Raw genomic sequence first — 26,004 nt, 5'->3', positions numbered from 1 at the left:
TCAGAAGTTGAAGACATGAATTCAGAATGCTGTATTTCAGCTGTTTATGGAATGTCCAAATGAAGATACCTGGTTGACATATGGCTATCTCAGACTGGGTCTCAACAGAGATGTCTGGAATTAAGATAAATATATATTATCAACTCAGTGTTAGAATAAGATTATACTTTCCATTTTTTTCAAAGAAATTGGACTCTACACACCTTATTCTTCTGACAATGAAGAAACACCTTCCTAGGGTGGTGATTATAATAAGGTCAAAATTTCCATTTCTACTGACCTAGTATAAAGGTTGATTTTTATATCATGAAGAAGTTGGCAAGTCTAGATAGTTCTTTAAAGAGTCCTGTATCTTTACTGCCATTGTAACTTTATTTGTTTATTGGTTTATTTATTTCCATTTTGGATAGTTGTCATCATTTTATGGTGCCCAGTTCAAGGGGAGAGTCCTGGGTGCTCCCTCTCAGGGAGAGGCTGGGAAAATGCGGCTGTGCTGGGGCCTCTGTATAGTTGCTCCCCCGTGATGTTACTGCTGAAAACACACAGTTCGTAGAGCAAGACCCCTCAAGAATGGCACTGTCATCTTATGAAGCAGTGTCAGGGACTAGGGAGAGGTCAAGGAAGACCACAATGAAAAGTGACCATCGGAGCAACAAGGAGTTCATTGTTGACCTGATAGGGGAGTTAGTTGGAGTAATGTGAGTGATACCCAGATTGAACAAGAATAAGGATCAAATGGGACCTGAAGGAATAAAGGACTAACATGTGCTGCTTATGAAAAGCCCTGTCCTGAGGGGAAAGGAAAGACATACAGGAAGTTTTACGTCTTTGATTGCAGCGTCCAGCATCCTGCAGTGTTAAGTGCATTGCTAAATGAGAGAATAAAGAATAAGTAGTGATTTGAGTTAGTGTTCTTCCTAAATAATTAGGCTTTGACTAGAGGGTAACTTCAGATTCCTCCTGGAGACTAAATTTTGTCACATTTCTTCTGTTTCATAATAGAATTTTTTTAATGTGATGTGTATGTTTACTTGTTTTAAAAAAAATGGCATGGCTCTTTTCTAAATAATGATGACCTCTAGATGCAAGAGACTCAGTTACATCAGCAGATATGGATCAATTATTAAATGCCAATGGTTCTGTTTAACCTGTATCAATGTGTGAAATTCTTTTGAAACTCATCACCCCAACTGAGAGAGAATATGAAGTCTTTGTTTTTAAAACAAAGAATCAGTAAACCAATTAAAGACCCCTGAAATGAGTAGTACAGTGACAGAATGAATGGATTAATGTAAAATCCTTTTAAGAGATTCTTAAAATCAGGAGATTTAATTTGGGCTCAAGTATTAAAAGGAATATGCCAGGGCACCTGGGTGGCTCAGTTGGTTAAACATCTGTCTTCTGCTCAGGTCATGATCTCAGTGTCCTGGAATCAAGCCCCGTGTCAGACTCCCTGCTCAGCAGGGGAGTCTGCCTCTCCCTCTGCCCTTGCTTTTGTGCTCTCTCAATCACTCCCTCTCTCCAATAAATAAAGTCTTTAAAAAAAATAAATAAAAATAAATAAAAGGAATATGCAGGAAGCCTGCTCCTGGCCAATATTGAAACACACTCTGGGCTCAGTCCCTCTCTGCAGCTCAGTCTCTCTCCACAGGAGGGGAAGGCATAGTCCATTACCCTGAAGCCCCCACGGTGTGTCAGCCCAGGTGTGCAGGGAGCCTCTTTTTGGCAGTGCCAAGAGTGTATGTGGTGATGAGGCTACAAGTGAGGGAGTGGCAGTGCTTGCTTTGCTGGTTTACTTTTTTCTGACTTGAAGACTTCCTTTGCAGGCGAGCGGCCCTATCAGTGCCCTTACTGTGAAAAAGGATTCAGTAAAAATGATGGACTGAAGATGCATATTCGGACTCACACCAGGGTAAGATGATTTTCTGTCTCATTAATATTTATTATAAAACTATACTTAGTTTTTTTGAGAAGACATTTAACTTGACATGAGAAAGTAAAAGTGATATATCTAAAATTATATGTTTGTATTTATGATGGATATTTGGGGATCAATTCTTAAAAAAGACAAAATAACGAAAGAAGCAAAAGTCCAAACTCCAAATGGGTCCCCATTCTTTGGATTAGGAATAAGTGCTTAGGAGTAACAGGAATTATAAACAGCAAACTGCCAAATAAATAGATCGCAGCGTTTTAAGACGGAAAAGTATAAAAGACGCTGCCTTGCAGAGCGTTTGCCAGTAATAGGAACATTCTTGAATAGAGGCGTCTGTAAGCACGTGACCACTATTTAATACCCATGAGCAAATACCTTTGCAAGAAAGATGTTGAAAATAATGTAAGTTATTGGAAGGGGCAGAAAACAGGAAAGGACAACTCACTGCTTCACAGGGTGCTGCCTTCCATTCTTTTCCAAGGGTGCCCTGTGTTCTTTAGCTTGTCAACACCTCTCATTGCACTGTTATCATTCTGTTACATACGGCTTTCCCAAACTCAAGCATGTGCCTCCCCAGCTATGTAAAAACCTGGGAGCAGCTTACCCTCCATCCAGCTACATTTCTTAACTCACTATTCTGTTTAGGGCACAGTGAGATACTTTATATGAACTTTCCATTTGGAAATTTGATGTTTTGAGTAGTTCTTGATTTTGCTTTACCCTTCTTTTCACTGCATTATCTTCCACCCCGTTCCTTCTCAGTCTGACCTTTTAAAGGTGCTTATTGTCTGTACATAAATGACATGTTTTTCAGCTTTGAAGAGACTTGCTTCATCCCCTAAGAGCAATTCTAATTTCAGCCTTTCCTGGATTTCACTTTTTACCTTAGCTCTAAAATAAAAACGTTAAAGAAAACACATAATAATAATAGCCTTTCCAGTATAATAATATTCTGGCCTTCCACTTCAGTTCTGTAGGCCATAAAAGATACCCCAGAGGTCTTGTGAAGAAAATCACTCTTTTTGTCTTTCTGGTGGAGGACAGAGGCAGCTTCTCTACTCATTAAACCAAATCCATAGCAGGTTTCTCCTTCTGGTTTATAACATCATATTTATATTATATGAATATTAGTAATTGGAGTATTTACTGAATATAAAATTACTTCATAAACAATAAAGGATTAGACAAATATGACTGCTTATAATGATATGACTTAAATATTTACTTCACCTTGAACATTATTAAAGAGATTTAAGTTACTTTAAGTTCAGCTTGGGAAGTTATCTCATGTGTGCAGTTTTCATAGTGGTGTTAATAAGATGTTTTAAAGATGCCAGCGCACAAACTAAGGGACCCTGGTTCTTCTCAGCCAAACTAGCGATATTAACCAATATCTGGGCTTGATGGGGTACATAACTATATTATCGCACATGATTACTGATGATAGATAGGATTATATGACAGAAGAAAATCACTGCAGGAAAAAAATTACCTTTTGGGTCCTCTAAAGAGAGTGCGATATTTCCAATTCAGTTAATTAGTTTTTTACTTTGTTTTAATATAAAGTTTATTAATGAGGCCAATACAAATAGTTATAAATACAAGACCACTAATCCCATGCCAGGTGCTTGTCTGGACCCTCATATTCATTTAAGAAGCCTCCCAAAATTTAGATCTCTTAACAACCTGTTTAAATTTAAAAATTCTTTGAGGCCTCTATAAGGTAGATATTATTATGATCCCTTTTTTAAAAAATGAGAAACTGGGGCACGAGTCAGTAAGGAGCCCAACTGAGATGGGAACCCAAGCAGATCAGCTGGAGAGTCGACCCCCTTACCTAGTACATATGTTTGCCTTTTATTTACTTAAATATTTTGACTCTACTGACTGGTATACTTTCTTGTGTATTTTTAAACTAAACAAACTACAGTAACAACCCCAAATTTAAAAGCCTCATGTTCATTTGAATATTTGAGCCTTGACTCAAGGAAACTGCCTGGAGGTGTCCAGGTGCGGTGGTACCTCTTAACAGCTCTCGAGCACTAAAGAAAACAAATCCCAGTCTTTGATTAAGGGAACACCTGACAGGGCCTCAACTAGAAGCACCCAGATTTTAGACAGAATCCCATACAATTAGTGGAGCACTCCAGAGGAACAGGGTAAGTAGATCTGAGCCTCTCAGGTTTTGCCTCAAACTCTTCCTTAATTCTTTTTCATGCATTATTTGTATATTATCACAGACAGCTTTAGTTTTGAAATTACGTTTCCTAAACATTGAATGGATACAGATATTCTTCACATATTAGTGCAGCTTTCCAAAAACTGATTATCAACTGATACAATCAAATTAATATCAAGATCCAAGAGACTTTTTAAAAAAAGTTCTAGAGGAACAATCTGTGCAAATTCATATTTTTCCCAATAGTACTTGGGTTTTATAGAACCAAATACAAAAACGATATTATGACATTTGGACCATAACACATATCAGTTTCAGTTTTGTATTCACATTACATTTAGTATTTAGATAGTTCTAATTCTGGGAGTTTTTGTCCTATTTCAAAAGATCATTTTAATTCTGCTACAAGAACAACAACAAAAACTGTACTATTCAGCAAGTTAAATCTTTGAGAAGTTTTGGTTAGTCTGCACAAAATGCCATGCCATGCCTGCACCCTCAGATTCGCATTCTCTGGTTACTGCACGGAAGCCTTAACAAGGGAACACAAAATGCTTTCACTCCAGTTATTGTTTATGTGGTCCAGTAAGGGCTGCAAGTGTGGGAGACGATTTTGCTAGAATCCATATTTTACTAAAAGGCTAAATAGTCATTGGTCCTTTATGGAGAGGCTAAGTCCTTTTATCCATTTCCTTCAATGTAGTATACTTTCTCCTTATTTTTGGTTTTTAACACTATGTTGGGCTAGATGTGTTTTTCTTTGTATCCGTCCTGCTTGTATCTACAGTTTGTTATTAATAGCTATATTTTGGAAAACTCTCAGCTATGTTTAAATATTACTTCTTTGGTCCCTTTCTTTCCTTCTTCTTCTTAGAAGATTTTGAGTACATGTGTTAGATCGTTTGATGTTCCATAGCTCTTGATAGCTCTTATCTGGTTTCTTTTTGCTTTGGTTGCTTTTTGATTTTTAATCACCATGTTTTTCTTCTTGTTGTTTGTGTTTCATATAATTTCAGTTTCACTGAATCTTTCCTCTGTTGTTACCAGTCTGCCTGTTGAAGGAGTTCATCTTCGATACCATGTTTTTCACTTCTAATATTTCCATTTGGCTTTTAAAAAATTATTTCCACATTGCTGTTAAAATTACCCATTTGTTTGTGCATGTTGTCCACCTTTTCACTGGATTATTTAACACATTAATTATAGTTATTTTAAATTGTCTGAGAGTTTCACCATCTGGGCCATCCTTTGATCTTGTTGTGTTGTCTGTTCTGCCTGTTGATAATAGGTTTGGGTGAGTTGCTTTTTGTATGTCACACAAAATTTTTATTCAGTACCTAATTACTGTATGTAAAAGAATAGTAGACACCAAGCTAAATATTATTTATACCTAAAAATAGGTACACCTCTCTTTCTTCCAGGCCATTAATGTAAGGGGTTGAGCCAATCTAGTCAATAGTTGAATGAGCTTTGGGTTTTATTGTTGCTATAGGTACTGTGGGCTATAAGCTTCTCCCATGTTGGGCTGCAATTTTGACATTCTTACTGGGAAGTCTGGAAGTTCAGGGGTTTTCTACAGTAATTCTCCTCTACCAAACAGATGCTGTATGCCTTTGCCACAGTAGAAGTTTCTCTCTCTCTGTCATTGTCCCTTTACTGGTTGCAGTCTGCTAGTACATGTTACTCAGCATGAGATGTGAGTGGGACAGAAAGCTCTCTTGGTTCTCCTGCTCAAGCAATAGAGTGAGGCAGGTGCTATATACCTGAGCCTCTGAAATGGAACTTTCTCAGCATTCCTGCCCTTGGCCAGTGGTGGGCAAATTCTGCCTCTGCTTTTGTTCAGGTCTGGAGCTGCAGTGTCCTAGGCACAAGCTACATGTGGCTATTGGAAATGTAATTGTAATTAATTGTAAATACATGGAATTGGAATTTAATAAAAATTAAGGCTGATTCATAGAATGCATAGCTTGTGGCTCCTGTATCAGACAGCACAGTTATAAAACATTTCTGTCATCACAGAAGAGTCTATAGCACAGGTCTGAAAGGGCAGGTGGCTGAACTTGGCCTTGTGTTAGTGAAGAGTTTTAGGCATAAGTGAGGTTGCTGCTCCTCTTCTGGCAGTGGTAGACCTCTTCTTCACATCAGTGTGTATCTCCGGCAAAAGCAAGTCCAAGAGTGCCTCCCCTTTGAGTTCCTGCAGGGTGCAGGGTGTGGGCAAGCTTCTGTTCTTCCCCAGAGGCAAAGCCCTTCACCTGGGACCAACGTGTGCAAGGGACTCCTGCCTCACCCCCAGTCACTGATGGCTTTTGCCTCCTGATAAAGATAAGAAGTCTTGGCAGAGACTGAAGTTGCTCATTTCCTGAGTCAGAAGGGCCTGTGGCCTTGTGCTTATACCCTGGTAGTGGCCAGTCACCACCTCACTGCCACACAGTGACCAGAACACAGATGAGTGCCTTTTGGTGGGCCTGTTCCACCCTGAAACCGTGTCAGGCCCTGCAGCCTGCATCATGACGGGGCTCTCCAGTCCTCCCAACTCTCCCCTCATCTTTCTCACCAGCACCTGGTGGCGCCAAGGGAAAAGAAGCTGTGGATGGTGTGGACTTCCAGTGTCCTTGGATCCCCCCATTCTGATCTGAATCATCCCGATAGCCCACCGTGGACCTTTAAGAATCCTTTAAAGTTTTACTTGTTTTCTTCCTACCCACTGACTGAGCTGACAGCTGCCTCATCCTTGGTGCTGTGACCAAGGGGAAAGAGTTCTCGCGTTCTTCCTCTCAGGCCTTCAGTTCACCTTCTTGTCTGGGGACTCACAAAACATCCCATGACCTTAGGTTCAAAATAATGATGTAGATTATCCAATGGGGTTTTTTTTTTGTTTATTTGTTTTGTGTTTTGTGGGTTTTTTTTCTTTTTAGGGTTAAAGTGATGTTCTTTTTTTTTTTCACATTTTCAAAGCAGTAATTTATCTTAGCTGTCTAGGTTTGTTGGGATAACTTCTTGTACTTAAAGTCTCTAGATTAATTTTCTGCTTGGAAAGCAGGTGGAAGCAGAAAGCCTTATACTCCATGACCAGTCAACACCTCCATTTAGTAAGGAAGCATCCCTGTTTATAGGCCCATGTGGTTTAGGCCATTGTGTTAGGTTTGGACAAAGGGATTCTGTTTCCCAGGATGTGGCTGAGGTCACTCTGCCTCAGGGCAGGGCTTGGCAGGCCTCCCACGGGGCAATGCATTATGAACCATTTCTCATCTCTGTCTAGGTTCTCTCCTATCTAACTTTGCTCCTTCCCATTCATGGGCTGGTTTCTTTGCTTGGGTGTTGAAGGAGACAGCTTTTTGTGGAGAGGAAGACTTCTTTTGCATGTGGGTGAGAAGGATTCTTTAGTTTGGACACTGTGGCTTCAAACCAAGCCTTTTCAATGAAACAACCTCAGAAGGCAGTGTTAATTTCCCCAGGGATTTTAAGCCTGGAGGTGCTCTAAGCACTCTGGCCAATCCTCCCTTCCTTATCGCTCTAGTCCTTTTGTCTAAAAGGTCTTCTTGAGCACCCTAAATTATATCTGAGGTAGATATCTTTATGTGTAATGTCTCAAGTCCCAAGTTAGTATATTACACTTAGGAACAAAAATCATCTGGAAATTATGGACCTTAGGTTTTTATTGCCTTAGACACATTGAGCCAAAACACTCTCACTGAAGTGTGGCACATTGCTCATAAATATCCATTTTGTAAACATTAGGTTCAAAAGGAATTGTTTTTGTAATTATTTACTACAGAAGGCTTCACATCTTACTTAATCACTTTTGAATTTCAACATGGAAAGCACCTGGACCAATTAGAAAGTTATTTCAGTCTGCCTTTTGAACACCACATAGAAACCTAATTAACTTACGTAAGTTTCAAGATCACAGCTGTCTGTCCAGCCTTGTTTGCGGGAATAGCCAGATTAATTCTTACAAATAGGAAAACGCAAGTAATTGCCAGTGGTTAACAGTAACAGCAAGTCTTTTATGTCGTTTTATATTTTGTTAATTTTCCTTCATGAAACGTCCTGTCCCTGATCCTCAGGTAGTTCAGGTTTTGGGTGGGTTAAACAAACATGTGCACTTGGCACTTTTTTCCAACACCATGCAGTGAGACCCTGGGCCCTGAGACCAGACCAAAGTGGGACGTCTCAGAGTCCCTGGGCATCAGGCACTGCTGAATTTTTCTGGAGGCTCTGGGGTGATATGCCAATGAGGCAATTTGGAAACTCTACAAAAATATCCAACCAGAGTACCCATCAGGCACACCATGTGGATGTAATGTAAGCATGAAGGAAGGAGAAGCATTCATTCATTGTGGGTGCCAATGCTAGAGGAGGAGTGAGAAGTGGACACTGAGAGGAAGAAGAGGCAAGAAGAATTTTCCCAGCTACAGGAACATTATTTAGGATTTTTGTAGCCTTGGTGGAGAACAAAAAGGGATCTTTTAAGGGTAAAAATCAGCTTACAATCTTCATGAACACATTATGAGGCATTCCTTAAAAACCTAGAGACAAATGCAGAAGCAAGCCTGTTGAATCAGGAAGGGGTGGGTGAATTCATTCCAGGAAACGCTAGAGAGAGAGAATGGTATGTGAGTTAAGCTTTGAGGAATAGGGAGGAGGGCATGCTAGGCAGATGTAACCATGGGGAGAAAGAGAGAGAGGTAGTAAGTAGCTCCAGATCCGGTAGGGTGGCCTCTCCACCGTGACTGAGTGTGAGGATACATGTCGGAGTCCGGCTGCAGTTGCGACAGGCTAGGACTGAGGAGCTGAGATGGATCCTGGAAGCGAGTTATTTTGTGTGATGTGTTTTATTTTGAGTAGAAGGATGACACGATTTGCTCTCTTTTAGAAAGACTGCTCAGAAGGTGTCTTCAAGTGCGAATGAAAGGAGGCCATCCTAGAGGCAGGGAGACCCAGTCAGGAGGCAGGAGGGAGCCATCTGTGCTAGACAGGGAGCCCACACCAGGTGGCCATCGGACCTGATAGTGGAAACGTATATGAGAGACACCTTTGAAATAGTATCAAAAAATATTTGAAAAAATATTGGAAAAGTATTAAAATAGTATTGAAAAGTACATATAGACATGTACTGCGTATAGGAGGTGAAGACTAGGGAGGAGTCCCAGATGAACCTGAAATGCTTGGAAGGGGCACTTCAGGATATGGTGATGATCCATGTAGAGAAGGAAGAGTAGCTAGTAGATTTAGAAATTTAGATTTAGAGTGTTTTTATATCTAGAAAAGAGGAAGATGTTAAAAACGAATTTAATAACCTTTTAAAAGTTTATTATGACTTGAGAAAAAACATTGAAATGTGTTTCTATTTTGGATTTTTCTAAATTTCACCAGCTTTTGTGCTTGTGGGGACAAAAGGGTATGGCTCGTTGCCACTCTTCTTGAAAACATCTTTAATGCGGTTTTGGAATTAATAAATCTTTGGTTGCTTCTACACATATTTCTTGGGGAATTTTAGAGGCCTTACAAATGAATCATTTAAGATAAATGGCTTTGAGATACTGTTGTATTTTATTTGGCTCAGAAAATGCACCTGCATGAAATTGAACATTCTTATTCTATCGCAGTAAGCTGCCTTTCCCTTTGTAAAAGGGAAATCAGACCATGTGAAAAATAACTCCCCTTTCAGGGACTGACAGCATCATTTTCTCTTTCTTTTTCCCTTTTTCTTTTCTGTGAAAATTCTTTTTGATGGTCATCGACCCACTTGGCAGAGCGCCTCCTTTTTTAATTCTCTGGGCAACTATGCTCATGAGCTGGTCAGCTCTCTTAAAATCCCTAGCAAAGAAACGTTTCGGTTCCCTGGTTAGGGATACTTTTCTGGCACATCAAATGATGTTCCCAATTTTAAATAGGACTTCTGGTCCAGACATTCTAGAATGTGATGATTGGTTCCCTGAATTTCTGTAGGCTTTGATAGTAAGAGATGAAAACTTAAATTGCATTTCATACTTTTGACAAATTTATTCAGTAAGTAAATTATCCTATAGGAAAACAGACAAAAGTCTTTTGTGAGTTTTAAATTCTTTTTATTGTATTTAGGGTTACAAGGGTAGAATTATATTTATCTGAGGGACTGAAGTGGTTGCAGGCATCAAATGTGATTTTTATGCAGAGGTTTTTTTTGTTTTGTTTTGTTTTAATGGTACTTACATTATCATTCAGTATTTCTCTAACTTAACTTGATACTTTGGAAACAAATGAACAAGCTTAGAACCCTTCACCTGAAACATAATGTATGTTAGTGTGGTAATGGTGTCTTCAAGATGGTTGGCGTCACTCTTCCCTTCTTGCATGCACATGCTACTCTTTACGTCCACAGGTAGAGTCTAACTTCCCTCCCTTTGAATGTGGGCTGGCCGCAGTGACTTGCTTGACCAATACTAGAATGCAACAGAGTTAATATTCTAGGAGTTCAGAGCCTCCATCCTGAGAAAGTCTGTAACTTTTGCCTGTGTCTCTGGGAACCATGCTGTGAAGACTGCAAGTCCTGTGGTGACGTCACAGGTAGGCGCTCCACACAGCAGCCAACACGAACTGCCAGGCATGTGAGGAAGCCATTTTGGACACCTTGTCTAATTGAAACCTCAAATGACTTCAGCTGCAGCCAACTGACTGCAATTATAAGAGAGACTGAGAACTGATGTCTCTAACTGTCAGCTCTCAAAACCATGTCAGCCCACATTCAGTCCACAAACCCAGTCCACAGAACCATGAAAATAACTACTTACTTTATGTCACTAGGTTTGGGGGTGGCTTGTTATGCATCAGTAGGTAACTGGAACAAGTGCTAAATGTTGCACAATGCTGAGTAAGTACAATCTTAATTGTATAATATGCTTCTGCCTTTTAAAGTGGTTGACATTTCTGGACAAAGTGCTAAAGTAAGCACATACAAGCATGTTCCTAAGCATAAGTTAGCTGTTGGATTGTGATATCATCATTTAGCAACGTTTAGCAATGTTTTGTAATTGGGGAAATACAATTTTTAAAATATAGTTTAAAGAATAGTACTAACAGTTGTCTAAAAGGTATATGGTGCTCTGAAAAGGACTCTAGAGATCAAGAAATGTGTGACCACTAAGGCTCTCATGATACTTACGTACTACTTCAGTACTTTGCATTCAGAGTCTGATGGCAAATCTGCTTACACAGTATTTAAATTTATATAAATGAGCTAAAATAAGACCTTTCCTTTAAATAATAGGCCCTATAATATGTGTGATATTGGGATGGCTAAAGTGAACAGGTTCATCACCATCATAAATTTTCTTTGCAATGCTTTTGAGAAAGGGAAATGATGACCGTAGAATGTGAAACTGGGTTACCTGGCAGTGTTATGATCAGGAATGCTATCTGTTTGGGCATCTCAGATGTAATTCAGAATATGTAATTCTTGCCTTTGGGGCTGGTGGTCTGGCAAACACAATTACGGGTAGTCTCTGCTCCCATGTAGTGATCATGAATAAACAATTGGGACATCTCCTGTTTGGGACTTCTTTCCTGATGAGGAGACTTTCTGACTGAAGCTGTTTAAAGTACACAAACCTCAGTTTTTTTTAATTTAACAACTTACTGTTATAATTTGTTTATATGTTTCTCTTGTTTAGATCTTGACTTCCATGTAGACAGAAATCTTCCCAGTCCTTTTTCCTTAGCATCTGTGTGCCAGACTCCTAGTGGTTATCAGACTTTTGAATGAATGAAGTAAACATATATCAGAAGTAAACTGTATTAATTTACCAACAAATCTATAGCTAACTAAGATGTATGAATTCACTCATTCATTTATTTAGCAAACATTTGTTGAAGGACTACAGGGTGCTACAGACTAAGAATACAGCAATAGACAATTCAACCATTATCCCTACCCTCAGTGTTTGGAGCCCTTCTGTGATAGGAAGTGTAATTCTTGCTTAATCAGCCATTTCTTCTCATACTCAAAAGATTCAAGAAGACAAGAGCATGTGTATTTAGCAGACATTTGTGATAGTGCCCACTGTGTGCCAGAAACTGTTGTGTCCCAAGCCCTGCCTTGTGTCCATCAGGAAAGATAAGCAATAAGGACATTATTTTAAGTCATAAACAATAACGGGTGTACAAGTGATGGAGTAGGAAAGTACCGGGTCCCAAGTCTATAACCAGCGCCAAGCCTCATCCTGAAGTCTGGATGCCTTTGTCATGGCCCTCTCCTGTGCCTTGCTGGACCTTCTTTGTTGTGTTGTTGTCTGTTGTTACACCTGCATCTCTGCCTTTCCCTAGGTTACAGTGAGCGGGAGGCAGTCCTTTCTGTCCAGGTGGCAATGGATGACTAGACACCTGTTGCTCTGTGCTTTGTGTACCATGTGGATGTACACTGGGCCAGCTTTTCCCTGATTGCCCTCTTGGGCTATTCTTAACTAGCTCTAAAGACTTTGTCCTCAGAGGTCTGTTTGCTGAAGAGGAAAGCTGAAAGTCTGGGGTCCTCCAATGGAACCACGCTACTCCATTTGTCTGCCCTGACACACCAGGCATACAAAGCTCACGTGGGCCGTGTGTCTCAGGCTGCAGCATAGACCATATACAGTCCTTCGAGCTTCGGTCTCATCTCTAGTGGGTCATTGTTCATTTAAGACAGCATTTGGATGGAGATCAATGAGAACAGTGTTACTAGGGAGTAACATGAAAACCCATCTCATTCGCAGAAAAGAAAGTAGGTAATTTGCAAGTTTTAGTACTCTGTTAGTAATGAGAGATCATTTTACAAATAAAATATATCACTATGCCAAGGAATTGAGGTTGTGACCATTGATCTAAAGGTTGTCTCTCTTAGATCCCAGGATTTAGGAGAACTTATTTCTTCTGCCCGTGTTTGTTATATATACTGTGTGCCAGAGTTATGCTCGGTGCGAGGGATACATGGTTCAATCTATAATACAGGATGCCTGGGAGTTTCAGGTAATTTTATGTGATTTTTTATCTGATAGATCATGGCATACATAATAATAATAATAATAATAATAATAATAATAATAAAGGAGGCTTCCAGAGTGGATAGAGGGGATGGATGATGAGACCATGGAAAAGCCCTGGGAGGTCTGTGGCCTTAGAATATTGGCTCTGTTAGATTCTGCTAAATATTTTGTTTCTAGCTGATAATTGGCGAGTACCAGTCCCACTCGGATTATCAAATTACTTTATTCTTAAATCTTAGAGATCTCTTTGTTCTCTGATTCAGTGATCCCCTGGACTCACTTCAGCTTGCCACTAAGTTTTGATTATTCTGCGCAGGGAGTTTTGGGTAGAGATAAGGGAGTGTTTCAGGAAAATACTCCCAGGCTAACCATTCCTAGAGAAACAGCAAATCCTTTTCTAGTGGCTTTTTCCTAGGATCCATTTGGTCTCCTTTTTCCCACTGCTTTAGAACAAGGAATAAAACAACTGTGCCTAAAATCAAAAGGCTTCATTTCCTATCCTCCTTCCAGATAGGATGGGAGAGCTCTTCTCAGCAGCTTAAGTGAGCAACTCTTTCCTGCCCCAGCAGGGTACACAAAGACAGATGTAAGTGACTTTTTTTTTTTCCCCATCTGTCACATAACCTTCAGTCTGGGACTAGTCCCACAGCCGAGACAATATTTTAACTGAGGTATTGATGAAGCTTTGAGCTTGTGAATAATGTAAAATTTAGATGGATTTTCATTTGAAGGGATTATTTATGGAATATTTGGTTAACTGATTGACATTAGTGTTATCCTGAATGATGGAAATAAAATCAGATCCCTGTGTGTAAGTTGCAAATACTTGTGATGACATACGGTTTATCTTGGTTATCTCACATAAAGCCTTAAAGATCAAAAATGAAAAGAATTTATCATAGAGGTTTCTGTGACAGTTTCATTTTAACTTTGCTTAACAATGACTTCAAATATTAGTTGCATATATAGAGGACTCCTGATTAAAGAAACGTCCTTTGACCAATGTGGTAGGTTTCTGATTGCAACTCTTTAAGATTTAGGAGAGCCTACGTTTAGTCTCAGTTGGCCAACGAATGTTATTGAGCCAACTTCTGTGTTATGTACTGTGTATTCAGGAAGGGTTAAGAAAAAGTCCTAGCCCTGAAGGATTCTGGACAGAGCAGCTGAAGGAGATGATCAGCTAGAGCAAGGCAGGGCCTGTGATAGAAGTGTCTCCAGGGTACAGAAGAGGGACACCTGCCTCACTCTGGGACAGGAGTGCAGGCCATGAAAGGTGTCAGGAAAAACATGGGAATTTAGTCTGTGGGAATAGAAAGCTCATTCCTGAAATCTCCATGGATTGAAAAGAAAATGACTGAGCAGCAGAACATTTTCCAAAAGGAAACCGAGGAAGAGCAGCCAAAGTAGCTGAAGGAGAACCAGGAGAAAAGAGATGGCATTAAAGCCAAGGGAGAGGAAGTAGTAGCCATATGTGCGGTCATCCTCTTGGAATTCTGTCATCTCCGGAAGCCTATTACAGGTTCTGGAAAGCCCAGCAGTAAAGATACCTCTTGTGGTTTGTTTAACCTAGCATTTGCCAAGATGATTTAAGCAGAGTGAGTGAGTGAGTGAATGTGTGTGGGGGGATGTATGTATGTTCTACTGTATCTCACTGGGGCTAGTGTTCGGTAAAACACAATTTGAGAAATGCTGGTCTAATCCATCCCATGTATGGCTGCCACAGTCATATTTACAAAGGTCTGATTTGATGACGTGTCTCAGTTACCAAAGAAAACACAACAGACAGAAGCAACCCCAAAGGATCTCTCACTACTTCAGGTCGGTCCACAGACAGGGTAGCCCAGGGTACCCTGTGCCCGACTGGTCATATACCTGCAGCTCCCCAGTCCAGCCCTCCTTCCCCCGGAGCGCACGGGCGCGCGCGCACACACACACACACACACACACACACACACACACTCTGAGCTTTGGCTGGTCTAGACCAGGCATCTTTATCCCGAGGTTCACAATGTTTTCTGCTTCAGTGTTTCTTGACGGTGCAGATAGAATTATCCTCATTCCCTGGCCTCTTTGTTCCTCATCCTCTCCCCTTCTCCCACTTCTGTCTGTGGAGATCTTAGCTTCTTAAAGCTCCTGGTCAGAAACCACTTTCTATCCAGCCTTCTCTACCACCTCTGCCATGGACATACTTTACTGATACATTATATTATATTATATTTGTTCTTTTCTTTTTTTTTTTTTTTCAGTTTTAGAGCCTACTTTTCCTTTTCTTTCTTTTTTCTTTAGAGCTTATTTCATTTAATCATTCAGCAATATAATTTTATGTCTTGTAATTTTATAGCTAACCTAGTATTTATATATCTTTTCTGTAAAAATGGACTTTCTAAATAGGTCTTCATTAGTGGTGAAGGGGCACACTTTCTAAGACTTATTCTCAGCCACCAAGAGTTTTCTGTATACCCGGAGGGGAGACAGACTCTCACATTATTAAATGGATCTTCTTCCAGAGAGAGGATCCATGTGTAAGAGGAATGTTGGAATGTGCAAAATATAGCAGCTCACTTTGCCCAAGGGAGACCAGATAGAGTTCACTGAAGAAGTCTGAATTGGGTCAGAAAACAGGAGTATGAGCTTTCTTGGGAAAGAAGCGGAACTGGGGGTAGGGCATGCCAAATCAACGGAGCGCTGTGTGCAAAGTCATGAAGTTGTGCTTTGTGAGTTGTTGAGAAGCCCAGTGGGGGAGCCCGTGGTGTGTGTTGAAGAGAACTGAGCATAAGGTGGGGGACTAGGCAAGTTCCACAAGACCACGAGGAGATTTCTGTGCTGAGACAGGAAAATATGATTGATTCCATAGCCAGTAATGAGTCAACACAGGCTTTTTTTCCCCCAGTGAGGAAATGAAGGAAGTAGAGAAGTAAGAATCCTAGAGGTTTTCTGCTTACAAATACAAAACTGTGAAATAAAGACAAGTGTTTCCTCCAGTTAACTCTGTCGCCTAAACTAACATGTTGTTCATCTTTTGTATCAAAATTTTTTATACGAAAACTATCTTTCATATTAAGACTAACAAAATGTGACTCAAATGCTAAAGCTGTAGTTACTACTATTCCTACTGTGAGAACAAAACATAGGACACAACTGTCTCTTCATTCCCCATGGCGCCCTCAGTGGAAACCTGGTGTATAATCTTGGGGTTGCTCTCTCCAGTTGAACTAGTTTCTATAACGGCTGAGGCAGAGTGGTGTCAGAGAAAAACTTTATCCCCCTGGCTTGGGCAGCCCCTTTGCAATAATAATGTCGTTATTTCAGAGACATCTACTCAGTTCCTTTGTGAACGTGCTGTATCAACAAAGAGTATATGTATGGCAGTTTGCAGATTTAGCTAAAAGAAAACTCTATAAATATTTGGCATTTCTGCTAAATGATGATTGCTGCCTTGCTACCACTATATTATCTTTAGACTTTAATAATATACTTCAGGATTTAAAGGAAAGTACATGCTGTGTGACATGTATAAAGAGAATTTTTCTTTGTTTTTGAGATAGGCAATATACAATTAATTTTTCAAAGAAATGGGCCCATTATTCTTAGAAAAGTAACACATTTTCTATTCTAGTTTCTCTCTGAAACAGAATTTTATATTCATCTTGCACTCTATTCAGGGACTTTAATTACTAAAGTATCATAGGAATCTTGAAATAAAGGGCTATTTATATGAAGGTTCCATTAATGGATTTCAAGAACAATGCTCTATCTAGGTTCATACATAATTTCCTTTCTTCATAAAATCACCCCAGGTATATCTTCATAATTTGTGTGCCTTTTTCAATTTTGAATTACATTATTTATGTGTGTATTTTAATAATACATAGAAAAAAGCAGGTTAGTAATATATAAAATACCCTATTGAATTCTTATTATGAGCCAAGCATGACATTAGGCAAAATCCAGTGACACAGTATAAAATCTCATGTTCCAAAGAGGGAAATAAGGTTTAGAGAGATTAAGTAACTTGTCCAGTCATATGACTAGTGGGCAGCACAAAGATTAGAAATTAAATGCCTTTATCACTAAAAATCTTTATTCTTTCTCTCTCTCTCTCTCTCTCTCTTTCTCTCTTTCTCTCTCTCTCTATATATATATAAATATTTAGTTATCAAGATGTTCTAAAGGATTAACTTCCAGGTTGTATGAACCCATCTTTTACAAATACTCCAAGAAAGCTGGTGCTGAGTTCTCATTCAGTTCAAAAACAACTTGTTGCTGCTAAGTACCTTTTAAGTCCACTGCTGTCCTTTCCTCCTTCCGCATTGCAAAGTCCCCAGGGTTCGTGCTGTGAGGATGTTCCAAGAGGACTCTCACAAGGACACTCCTCATCAAAAATTATTCCACAGTACCAGTATGACCTCTACAGGCATTTTCCCTTCACTTGCACTTTTTAAGCTGTTTTCAGTAAAAAATATTCTTAATCCTTTGAAAGCCATCAGAGAGGGATGTTTCATGCCCTTGTAATCCATCTTAATAAGTGAAGTTTCAACGTAGGAAGATTTACTCCTCACATTTTACCTAAATTCCTCATTTGTAGTTGCTCTGCATCATTGGAAATTAAAACAGCATTTTCAATGTAAGAACCTTTCATATCTTTGAGGGTCGATTTTCAGCATAATATTTTAGACTATTTTAGATATATTCCTCCAGGAAAATACATCTAGGCCAGAAGTGACTCCCAGTAGGACATATGGTAAGTTGATATGAAGGCCAGTGGTCAGGTTGAGTGAATTATGGTTTTGAGGGACGTATTGGGCCTCTCAGCCATACTGCCTTCATCTTAAGGAGGTTGTGAATATTTTTTAAAAGCCTTGATTTCAGTAATTCTAGGTATTTAGGGTGAGATTTATTCTTAAATTCATGAAGGAAGCAAAGGGCCTTTAGGATAGAGGTCATTTATTCTGGTTATAGTTTAAATTATAGTTATATCCATAACTTTATTATATCCATAACTTTAATCTAGTTACATCCATAACATACCCTTATTCTCCATAAAAGAGGTGTTATTCTTTGATTTCAATATTTTTCACTATAATCTATGAAGCAGTTAGTGGTTCCCAGAATATATCATTATAGTCTGAACCAAACCATATTTATATTGAAGTAAAAATCTGCTTTCCCTGAGAAACATTAAACCTCTGGCTATCTCTTTCTTGTCTTTATGCTTCAGATTAAATCCTTATTCTCTCTATCAGTTGTGATTCAGTAGAGTGAAAATCTCCTTCTGGGGTGTGAGAGTCATAGCTGGTAGACAGGCTTCAGCCACGCTGCTCCTGAAGAATATTTAAGTGTGCTGCTTGCCAAATCCCATTTTTCATCAGTCCTAATCTCAACTTCAGTTCTCAATTTTAAATTATCTTTTGTGGGGGCCATAGATTTGGGTATTTTCTAGTGAAATGATATTTGTTGTGTATTTTTTCTATGTAGTTAGTTTACTTATTTTAGGAAATCTGTGATGCAGATATTATCCTTTCTTGTGACTTCAGTTCTTTCCAGAGAGTATTTAAGTATGAATATTAAAAAGTTAATGCCATGGGGGAGCCTGGATAGCTCAGTTGGTTAGGCATCCAACTCTCATTTTGGGTCCAGGTCCTGATCTCAGCTCAGGATCGTGAGATGAAGCCCCAGTGTCAGGCTCCACACTGGGCTCTGCACTGTGCTTGGAGCCTGCTTAAGATTCTCTCCCTCTCCATCTGCCCCATCACTCCTGCAGGTACCAACTCTCTCTTAAATAGAAGAGAGTTAAAAAAAAAAAGTTACAGGACAGCTGCACCCCAATGTTTATTATAACAGCAGTGTCCACAATAGCTAAACTATGGAAAGAGCTCAGATTCCCACTGACAGAGGAATACATAAAAAGATGTGGTATATATGTATATGCAATGGAATACTACTCAGCCATCAAAGATGAATTCTTGCCGTTTGCAATGACAAGAATGGAACTAGAGGGTATTATGCTAAGCAGAGTAAGTTAGTCAGAGAAAGACAATTATATAATTTCACTCCTATGTGGGATTTAAGAAACAAGACTAATGATCATAGGGGAAGAGAGGAAAAAATAAAACAAGATGAAATCAGAGAGGGAGACAAACCATAAGAGACTCTTAATCTTAGGAAACAAACCAAAGGTTGCTGGAGGGGAGGGGCTGGAGGGATGGGGTAACTGAGCAATGGACATTAAGGAGGGCATGTGATGTAGTGAGCACTGGGTATTATGTAAGACTGATGAATCATTGACCTCTTCCTCTGGAACTAATAATACATTCTATGTTAATTAACTGGATTTAAATTAAAAATAATATTAAAATAGTAAAACGAATCAGCCAACTAGTTAACAAACGAACAAACAAAAATCAAGTTAATACCATGATCTTAAGGCCACACAAGGCAGAATATGCAGGTGGGCTGGGTGTTGTTTGCTGGAAAAGTAAAAGATAGGAGTTTCTATAAAAGAAGGACTATAGCAAGTTCTATGATGTCATGTGCTTATAAAACAAAAACAGAATTCACTTAAAGAATAAGTGAATTGGTCTTTTTCTTTTTATGAATGTTTGGAAACTCCTAGTGTAAGTGTTCTCTGAAATCATCGTTGTATGGAGTCAGAATATATATTCTGATTCTTTTACATATAACAAATATATGTCAAATAAATATATAAATATATATATAATGTTTATAATTTTCTAAATATATGAAGATAAATAGACTTATAATAATTTTACAAATATACAAATAAAATATAAATATATACATATATTTTAACTTAGTTCCCTATATGATTATATGTTCAAGATTATCAATAGAAATAGTAGGAACCAAAATCGAGAGCAATTTTTCAATGAATTTTTGTCATGAAATGTTATTTGTACTTTTTTATTATTTTTAAATTTTATCTGCATTTGAAAGACCTATCAAACAGAGGTATTGTTTTTTCTTAAGTTTTTCTTTGTAAAACTCTGCTTTACAGTGATTATGATGGTGCTCATTGTTTGTGGTCTTGTTGCCAGATTGTAACAGATGCATGGGACAGAGTACTGATTTCAGATTGGGTGTTCTGGAAATCGTGAGGCAGGTCAAGAAATTCTGGAGGCTGGTAATCAGACCTGCAGCCCTTCTCTCTCCAGGGTTAGTGGTTGAGCTAGGCTAAAGTTGGGAATGACAGAAGCCACTCATCCAAGGACTGATTGTTATCATGCCAGAAGACGGGTGGTCTGAGCTTCTTCAGTGGTACTTACAGAGTGGAAAGTACCTTCCGCCTTACCAAACAGTGACAGACGCTTGAAAACCTCCTTGAGATTGACGACTACCTTGAGGCTCCCTGACTGCCTCGCTGCCCAGCCTTAAAGCCCTAAAGCCTGGACTTACTCCAGGTCTCAAACATCCCAGAGCATTTGTGCCAGACGCAGGTGGATCCCAGCACCAAAACTCAGCACATCAGTGAGAACAATTCTAGAGGTTTTCCTAGATAGTAGATAGTAGCCTCAAGATGCATTACATTGAATTAATTCTATTTATCTCAAAACTTCGTCATTATCACGTCCATAGTATCTATATGTATCGATCTCTGCAAGACTATACGTATATACACATATATGCAGAGACCTTTGTTGCGTATGTGGCTGCTGTTTCAGCTCCTCCTATTCAGGGAGTGAACATACTTGGTTTATTCTCCAGTATAAATTAAAAGCAACATTTTGCTGGAATGTGATGTGCATGACTGCTTTAGATCTATAATATATATTTGGCTTTGTAGAGGCAACAGAAGTGAAGGAACAAAAATTAACATGTGTTTTTAGACATGTAAGTAGCATACCAAGTCATTGCCAAAGAAATGACATTCCATCGACAGCACAGTCTTTAACATGCGGGACAGTTTATCACCAAGTAATATATGACTCAATGGCTAAATTTTGAATTTTCAAAATATTAAATTCTGTTTATATCTCCCCGTTGGCAGGACATGAGTTAGTTCTTGAACATGTGTCCTGTTAAGAGCTGTTGCCGGAGTTGTGGCTGCCGCGTGCTCGATGGCTGTTCCTTTTCACGCAGTCCTGAGTCTGGAGCACCAGAGGCCTGGCCTCCTGCCCATCCCCACCCTCATTTTTGTGTCTTGAGATGACCAGTGTATGTTCTTTGACCCCTCTTTGGGGAGAGGTCTTTGGAGATCAGTTCTGTACTTAATCTGAGAGGAAATCCGTGCACTCACTGACCTCTCTCTGGAGATTTGGGCCTCTCTGTGGCTCATTTCCTTTGTGCACATAATAAAAATCATGGTATTTGAATCTTCCACCAAATGTATTATTTACATTGATTTGATTTAGAGGATATCTGGCTACCAGTAGAAAAACGAATGCCACTGCAAGGATAAAAGGAGAGAACAAATTTCTAAGAGATTGTTCTGGCAATTCTTTTCTTAAATGTTAGCATCTTCTGAGGGGACTGGTGTATGTAAACCAAGGATCGATTACAAAGAATGAAAACATTAAACAAGATCATCTCAATATGCAAAGGAATGGGTCAGAATTGAGATCTGCAATTCTATTAGGCTTTCTGTGCCTTGCAATTTAGTAAAAACAAGGAAATTGCCTCAATTCGAAGTCTTTTCTTTTACCTAATATGTGCTGAGAGAGAATGTGTTGGATGATTTCTGAGTAACTCTGACAACTCATAAGTAGCTCTCTCTGTCAAAATGTTCTTTCTTTAAACAAAACAACAAAATGAAACCCACCTTTTTTGAGGGGGGGGAGCATTTTGGTTGGCCCAAGCAAAAACTTGGCACTTCACCCTGAAATACTGGTCTTCTTATTCCTCAGCCTCCTTTGTCCTTCATCTTCCAGCATCTTAACTTACGGCAGCTGGGATGAAAAGCCACTCTTCTCATCGGGGACAGTCAGTGCTCATCCTGAGTAGCTGAGTTCATCCTGCCAATGAGGTGACAGACTTTGACTATTTGTACCTGGAGTGAGAGAGCAGGAGAGAGATCAAGGAGGAGTGTAGGCAGGCCTTGTGTTACAGAAACTTTCTGTTTAGTGTATTGTCCTATCAAGTGACAGCGGAGCACATCTGTTGGGGTGATTCCTACAGTCCCTCGATGGTATGTAAATGGGCCGTTACAACTGGCCATTATTCCTAAATGCAGGCAGTGGTGGTGTTTAATGTAGAAACCGACTTGGCATCATCTTGCACTCTGCCACACTGAGGAGATTCCTCAGGTGTGGAGCTTCCAGGGCCGAACCCCAGCTCGTCCCAGGTAAATGGGGACAGTTGGTCATACTAGTCAGAGTTCTTAAACTAACGAGAAGTCTCTTCTGAAGGAACATACCAAACCCCAAACAATCAGAAGCTGGTGAGTGAGGTCACCATTATCTTAAAAAAAAAAAAAAAAAAAGAGGCAAAATCAGATTTGTTACTGGTTACTGTTGATGACAGTAGGTCATTTTGTTTTGGGGGTAAGAATGGTATTTTGCAAAAGGTAGGAAGTATATATCAGCCTGTGGAGTCTGTGTAGTACCGCCAGAGATTACAAAAACTTTTCACAAGATACTTATCCATTTGTGAAAGAAGACTGAGCTCAAATTTACCTGCAGAACAAAACCATTCAGATGAAAAGGGGAAAGAGTGAAGATACTAATTTTATGAGTAAAAATAATGTTCTGTGGTTGCCATTGATTTAAAAATGTTTATGATATTTAAATTTGGGAAACAAAAATATTCCCATTTATTATAGTAATCCTGTTCTCTCTCCCTTCCTTCCTTCCTTTCCACCTTCCTCCCTTCTCTCCTTCCACCCTCCCTCCCTCCTTTCTATCTTTCTTTCCTTTCCTTCATCTCTCCTTCCTCTCCTTTTTCTCTCCTTCCTCTCTCCTTTCTGTCGCCTTGCTTTCTCCTTCCTCTCCTTCCCTCCTTCCCTCCTTTCTCTTTCTCTCCTCTCTTTCCCCCTTTCTTTCCCTCTCTCTCTCTTCCTAACCTTATAGACTAACTGACTTTTTGTCAAAACATTGTATGACTTGAGCACATTCAAATCTAGCAAGATCTTTGCCAGGACAGCCTTAGAATCCTCACCTGTGCAAATAGACACTGTTTTTTTCAACATTTTTGAGGTTTGAAGGGGTGGGTTTATGCTACCAGCTCGCTGCCATCTGTGGAGTGTGTTGATTCAGAGATGTAATTTATATTGATGATATGATTTCCTCTGACTTCTGCCTGTGCCTTGATGGTTGTGTTTCACCTGTTGACATGAACTTGGCTGAAATGAATGCTCCGTTGGCCATGGGCGAATTAGTTGCATGTGTAATAGCACCTTTCTGCTGTGTTCTTATTATTTTCAAAGTTGTGTAATGGGATAAGTATGTTATTCCTTTAGAATTAGATATTCCTTTTCTAGGGCTTTGCATTTACATGGAATTTACAATTCCTTTCTCCTTTAGACCTCTGAATAAAGTTTGTAGTTTTGTCCAAAGATGGATTACACTTGCCACCATCACATAAGTCAAAAAGCATGCTTGTTATTTTTGGAAGTAGGCAAGTTGAATTAAATCACTTCTCTGTGGACTAATTGGATCTGTTTCTTAAATGTGAGAGTCTGTGACTATATTGTGTTCTCATTTCACATTTTTCTTTGTAGACCGTACCACTGTATTATGGCCCCTTAATTGACAGGGATATTTGGTATTTGCTGCATATTATATTTCAAATTGTGTAGCCACAAAAATTGAAGGTTGGTGGACAAGTAAACCTCGACTCCATCTACTGCCTCTCCCCTTTTTGCAAATCTGTTAAAGTCTTCTTGAGAATAAGGATCGTGTCTCAAAGCTTGTGTCCCCCACAGTGTCTGGCTCAGTACACAACAGAGACTTTTGCAGATGAATTTACCCTCAATTACACCACCATCTAATCATGGTTTTTTTTCTGATTGCTGTCAGATTACTTGTAAATAGAGCTAGAAACATTTAAATTAATGGGTAGGTAAGCTTAAACTACTAGTCTAAATGTAGAAAAGGATGTTTTTTAAAGGAAGTAATTAGTATTTTTTTTCCTAAGTTTGCCTTTGGTTGTGCATTATTGTGTCTTGAGACCAAATTTTTCAGAAATATCCCATAGGTAAATGAAACAACCTAGAACATCCCCCCCAACCCACCAAAAAAAAAAAAAAAAAAAAAAAAAAATGAGGCTGTTTCAAACCTCTAAGAATTACTTTGATTTTCATTAGCAAATTTTTAGGATACAACAGAAAAAAATATTGAAGACAGTACGTAACAAACTAATAAGGCAGTCACATTAGCGTCCTGTGTTCTCACAGCTCAGCTTGTCGTGTCATGACTGACTTCTTTTCTTTTTTTAAGATTTTATTTATTTATTTGAGAGAAAGGGAACACGAGCAGGGTGAGGGGCAGAGGGAGAAGCAGACTCCCCACTGAGCAGGGAACTTCATTCCCGGCTCCATCCTGATCCTGGGACTCCTGGATCATGACCTGAGCCAAAGACAGATGCTTAACTGACTGAGCCACCCTGGCACCACTGATTGGCTTCATTTCTGATTGTTATATGAAACTCAGTATTTTTGGACACTCTATGTATATTTATCAAAACATACAGATATAAATATAGATGCACATACACATTTATCTTTTCCATATATCCTTTATATTTTTATATTTATTTCCCTCTACTCCCGTCTACTTCTTTCCCTAATATATTCTCATATTTTTGTTATAATTTGCATTTATATTTCAGAGTTTCATTTATAATTTTGTAAGATCATGAGAATAACTTTTTCCTTATTATAAAATTTTTGTGTTCATATGATTAGTCTTCTTTTGTAAGATTTTTGAGAAAAAAATCTAAATAGTTATTAGGCAGGGAAAGGAGTCTCTTCCCTTTAGATAATTTAAATAACAACACTCTTTCACTTAACCGGCATTCCTTTTCTTTCAAGGACTACAAAGAACATCCTTTACAATGCCCAAATCTCACATTGTTCTCAGACTTCTTATCAGCACATACATTTTCAGCACCTTTCTAACTTTCTTCATGTGTATCAGAAAAGTGCTGCTGTCCAAAAGAACACTCACTCCCATCTTTAGAGCTGAGGCTCTTAAACTAGGTTGTACATGGTCATTTTTAATAGCCAGCCACTGACTTTGAGTTTTTGATTTTCTGTTGTAGCATTGTACTTTAGTCTGAGCAAGAAGTTTCGGTGTCACTAGCATGGGGCTGTTGGAATATGGCACAATGATGAGGAAGAAAGAAATGGTAGAATACTTTCATTCCTCAACAACCAGAAGCCCCACTGAAAAGGTCTTAGATGATAAGAGATTTAGTAAGTCACATAACAAGAATTTAGAGTCAGGCCACCTCCTGGTTGGCGAAGACGGTGGCTCCACAAGGTCTTCAGTGGCTCAGGTTCCTGTCATCTCCTTCTGTCCTCGGCCAGCTCCTCTCCTGCTATCTCGTGGCTGCAGCAGCCCACGCTTCACATCTGTACCTGGTCAGCTTCAAGAGGCCAAAGAACCTCTTCCCAAATCCCCCATCAACTTACTTCCTCTGCTCAGGAACCACAGTGGCGTGACCTGCTCCGATCTAAACCCATCCCATCACTGAAAAGGAAATGGAATTGCCATCACTATCTTAGCCCAGCTGTTCCAAACATGGGTCCACACTAGAGTCACCTCTGATCCTCTAAAAATGCCAAAGCTCAGGCCACACCACAGAGCAATGAAATCACACTCTCTGCTAGGGGGTGGGTCCCAGGGATCAACATTTTTGGAAGCTCCCACGTGATTCCACGTGCAGGCAGCTCAGCCTTATCAAGATTCTCTCTCTTGGCTGGGCTCAGGAGCCTCCTC

The 26,004-nt window shown here is 39.3% G+C and overlaps 1 protein-coding gene across 1 annotated transcript in view; it reads left to right on the top strand.

Moving 5' to 3' along the window:
• PRDM5 (PR/SET domain 5) overlaps positions 1-26,004 on the top strand; it is a 229,896-nt gene that overhangs the window by 184,559 nt on the left and 19,333 nt on the right. Inside the window, exon 14 of the mRNA XM_047718339.1 lies at positions 1,827-1,912. Within this exon, the coding sequence (XP_047574295.1) occupies positions 1,827-1,912 (86 nt within the window). The remainder of the gene's footprint in view (positions 1-1,826; positions 1,913-26,004) is intronic.

The sequence above is a fragment of the Lutra lutra genome, chromosome 2 (genome assembly GCF_902655055.1).
Source record: "Lutra lutra chromosome 2, mLutLut1.2, whole genome shotgun sequence".
Taxonomy (NCBI): Eukaryota; Metazoa; Chordata; class Mammalia; order Carnivora; family Mustelidae; genus Lutra; species Lutra lutra.
Note: the sequence above shows the minus strand (reverse complement) of the source record. Positions and strands in the feature narration are given on the sequence as shown.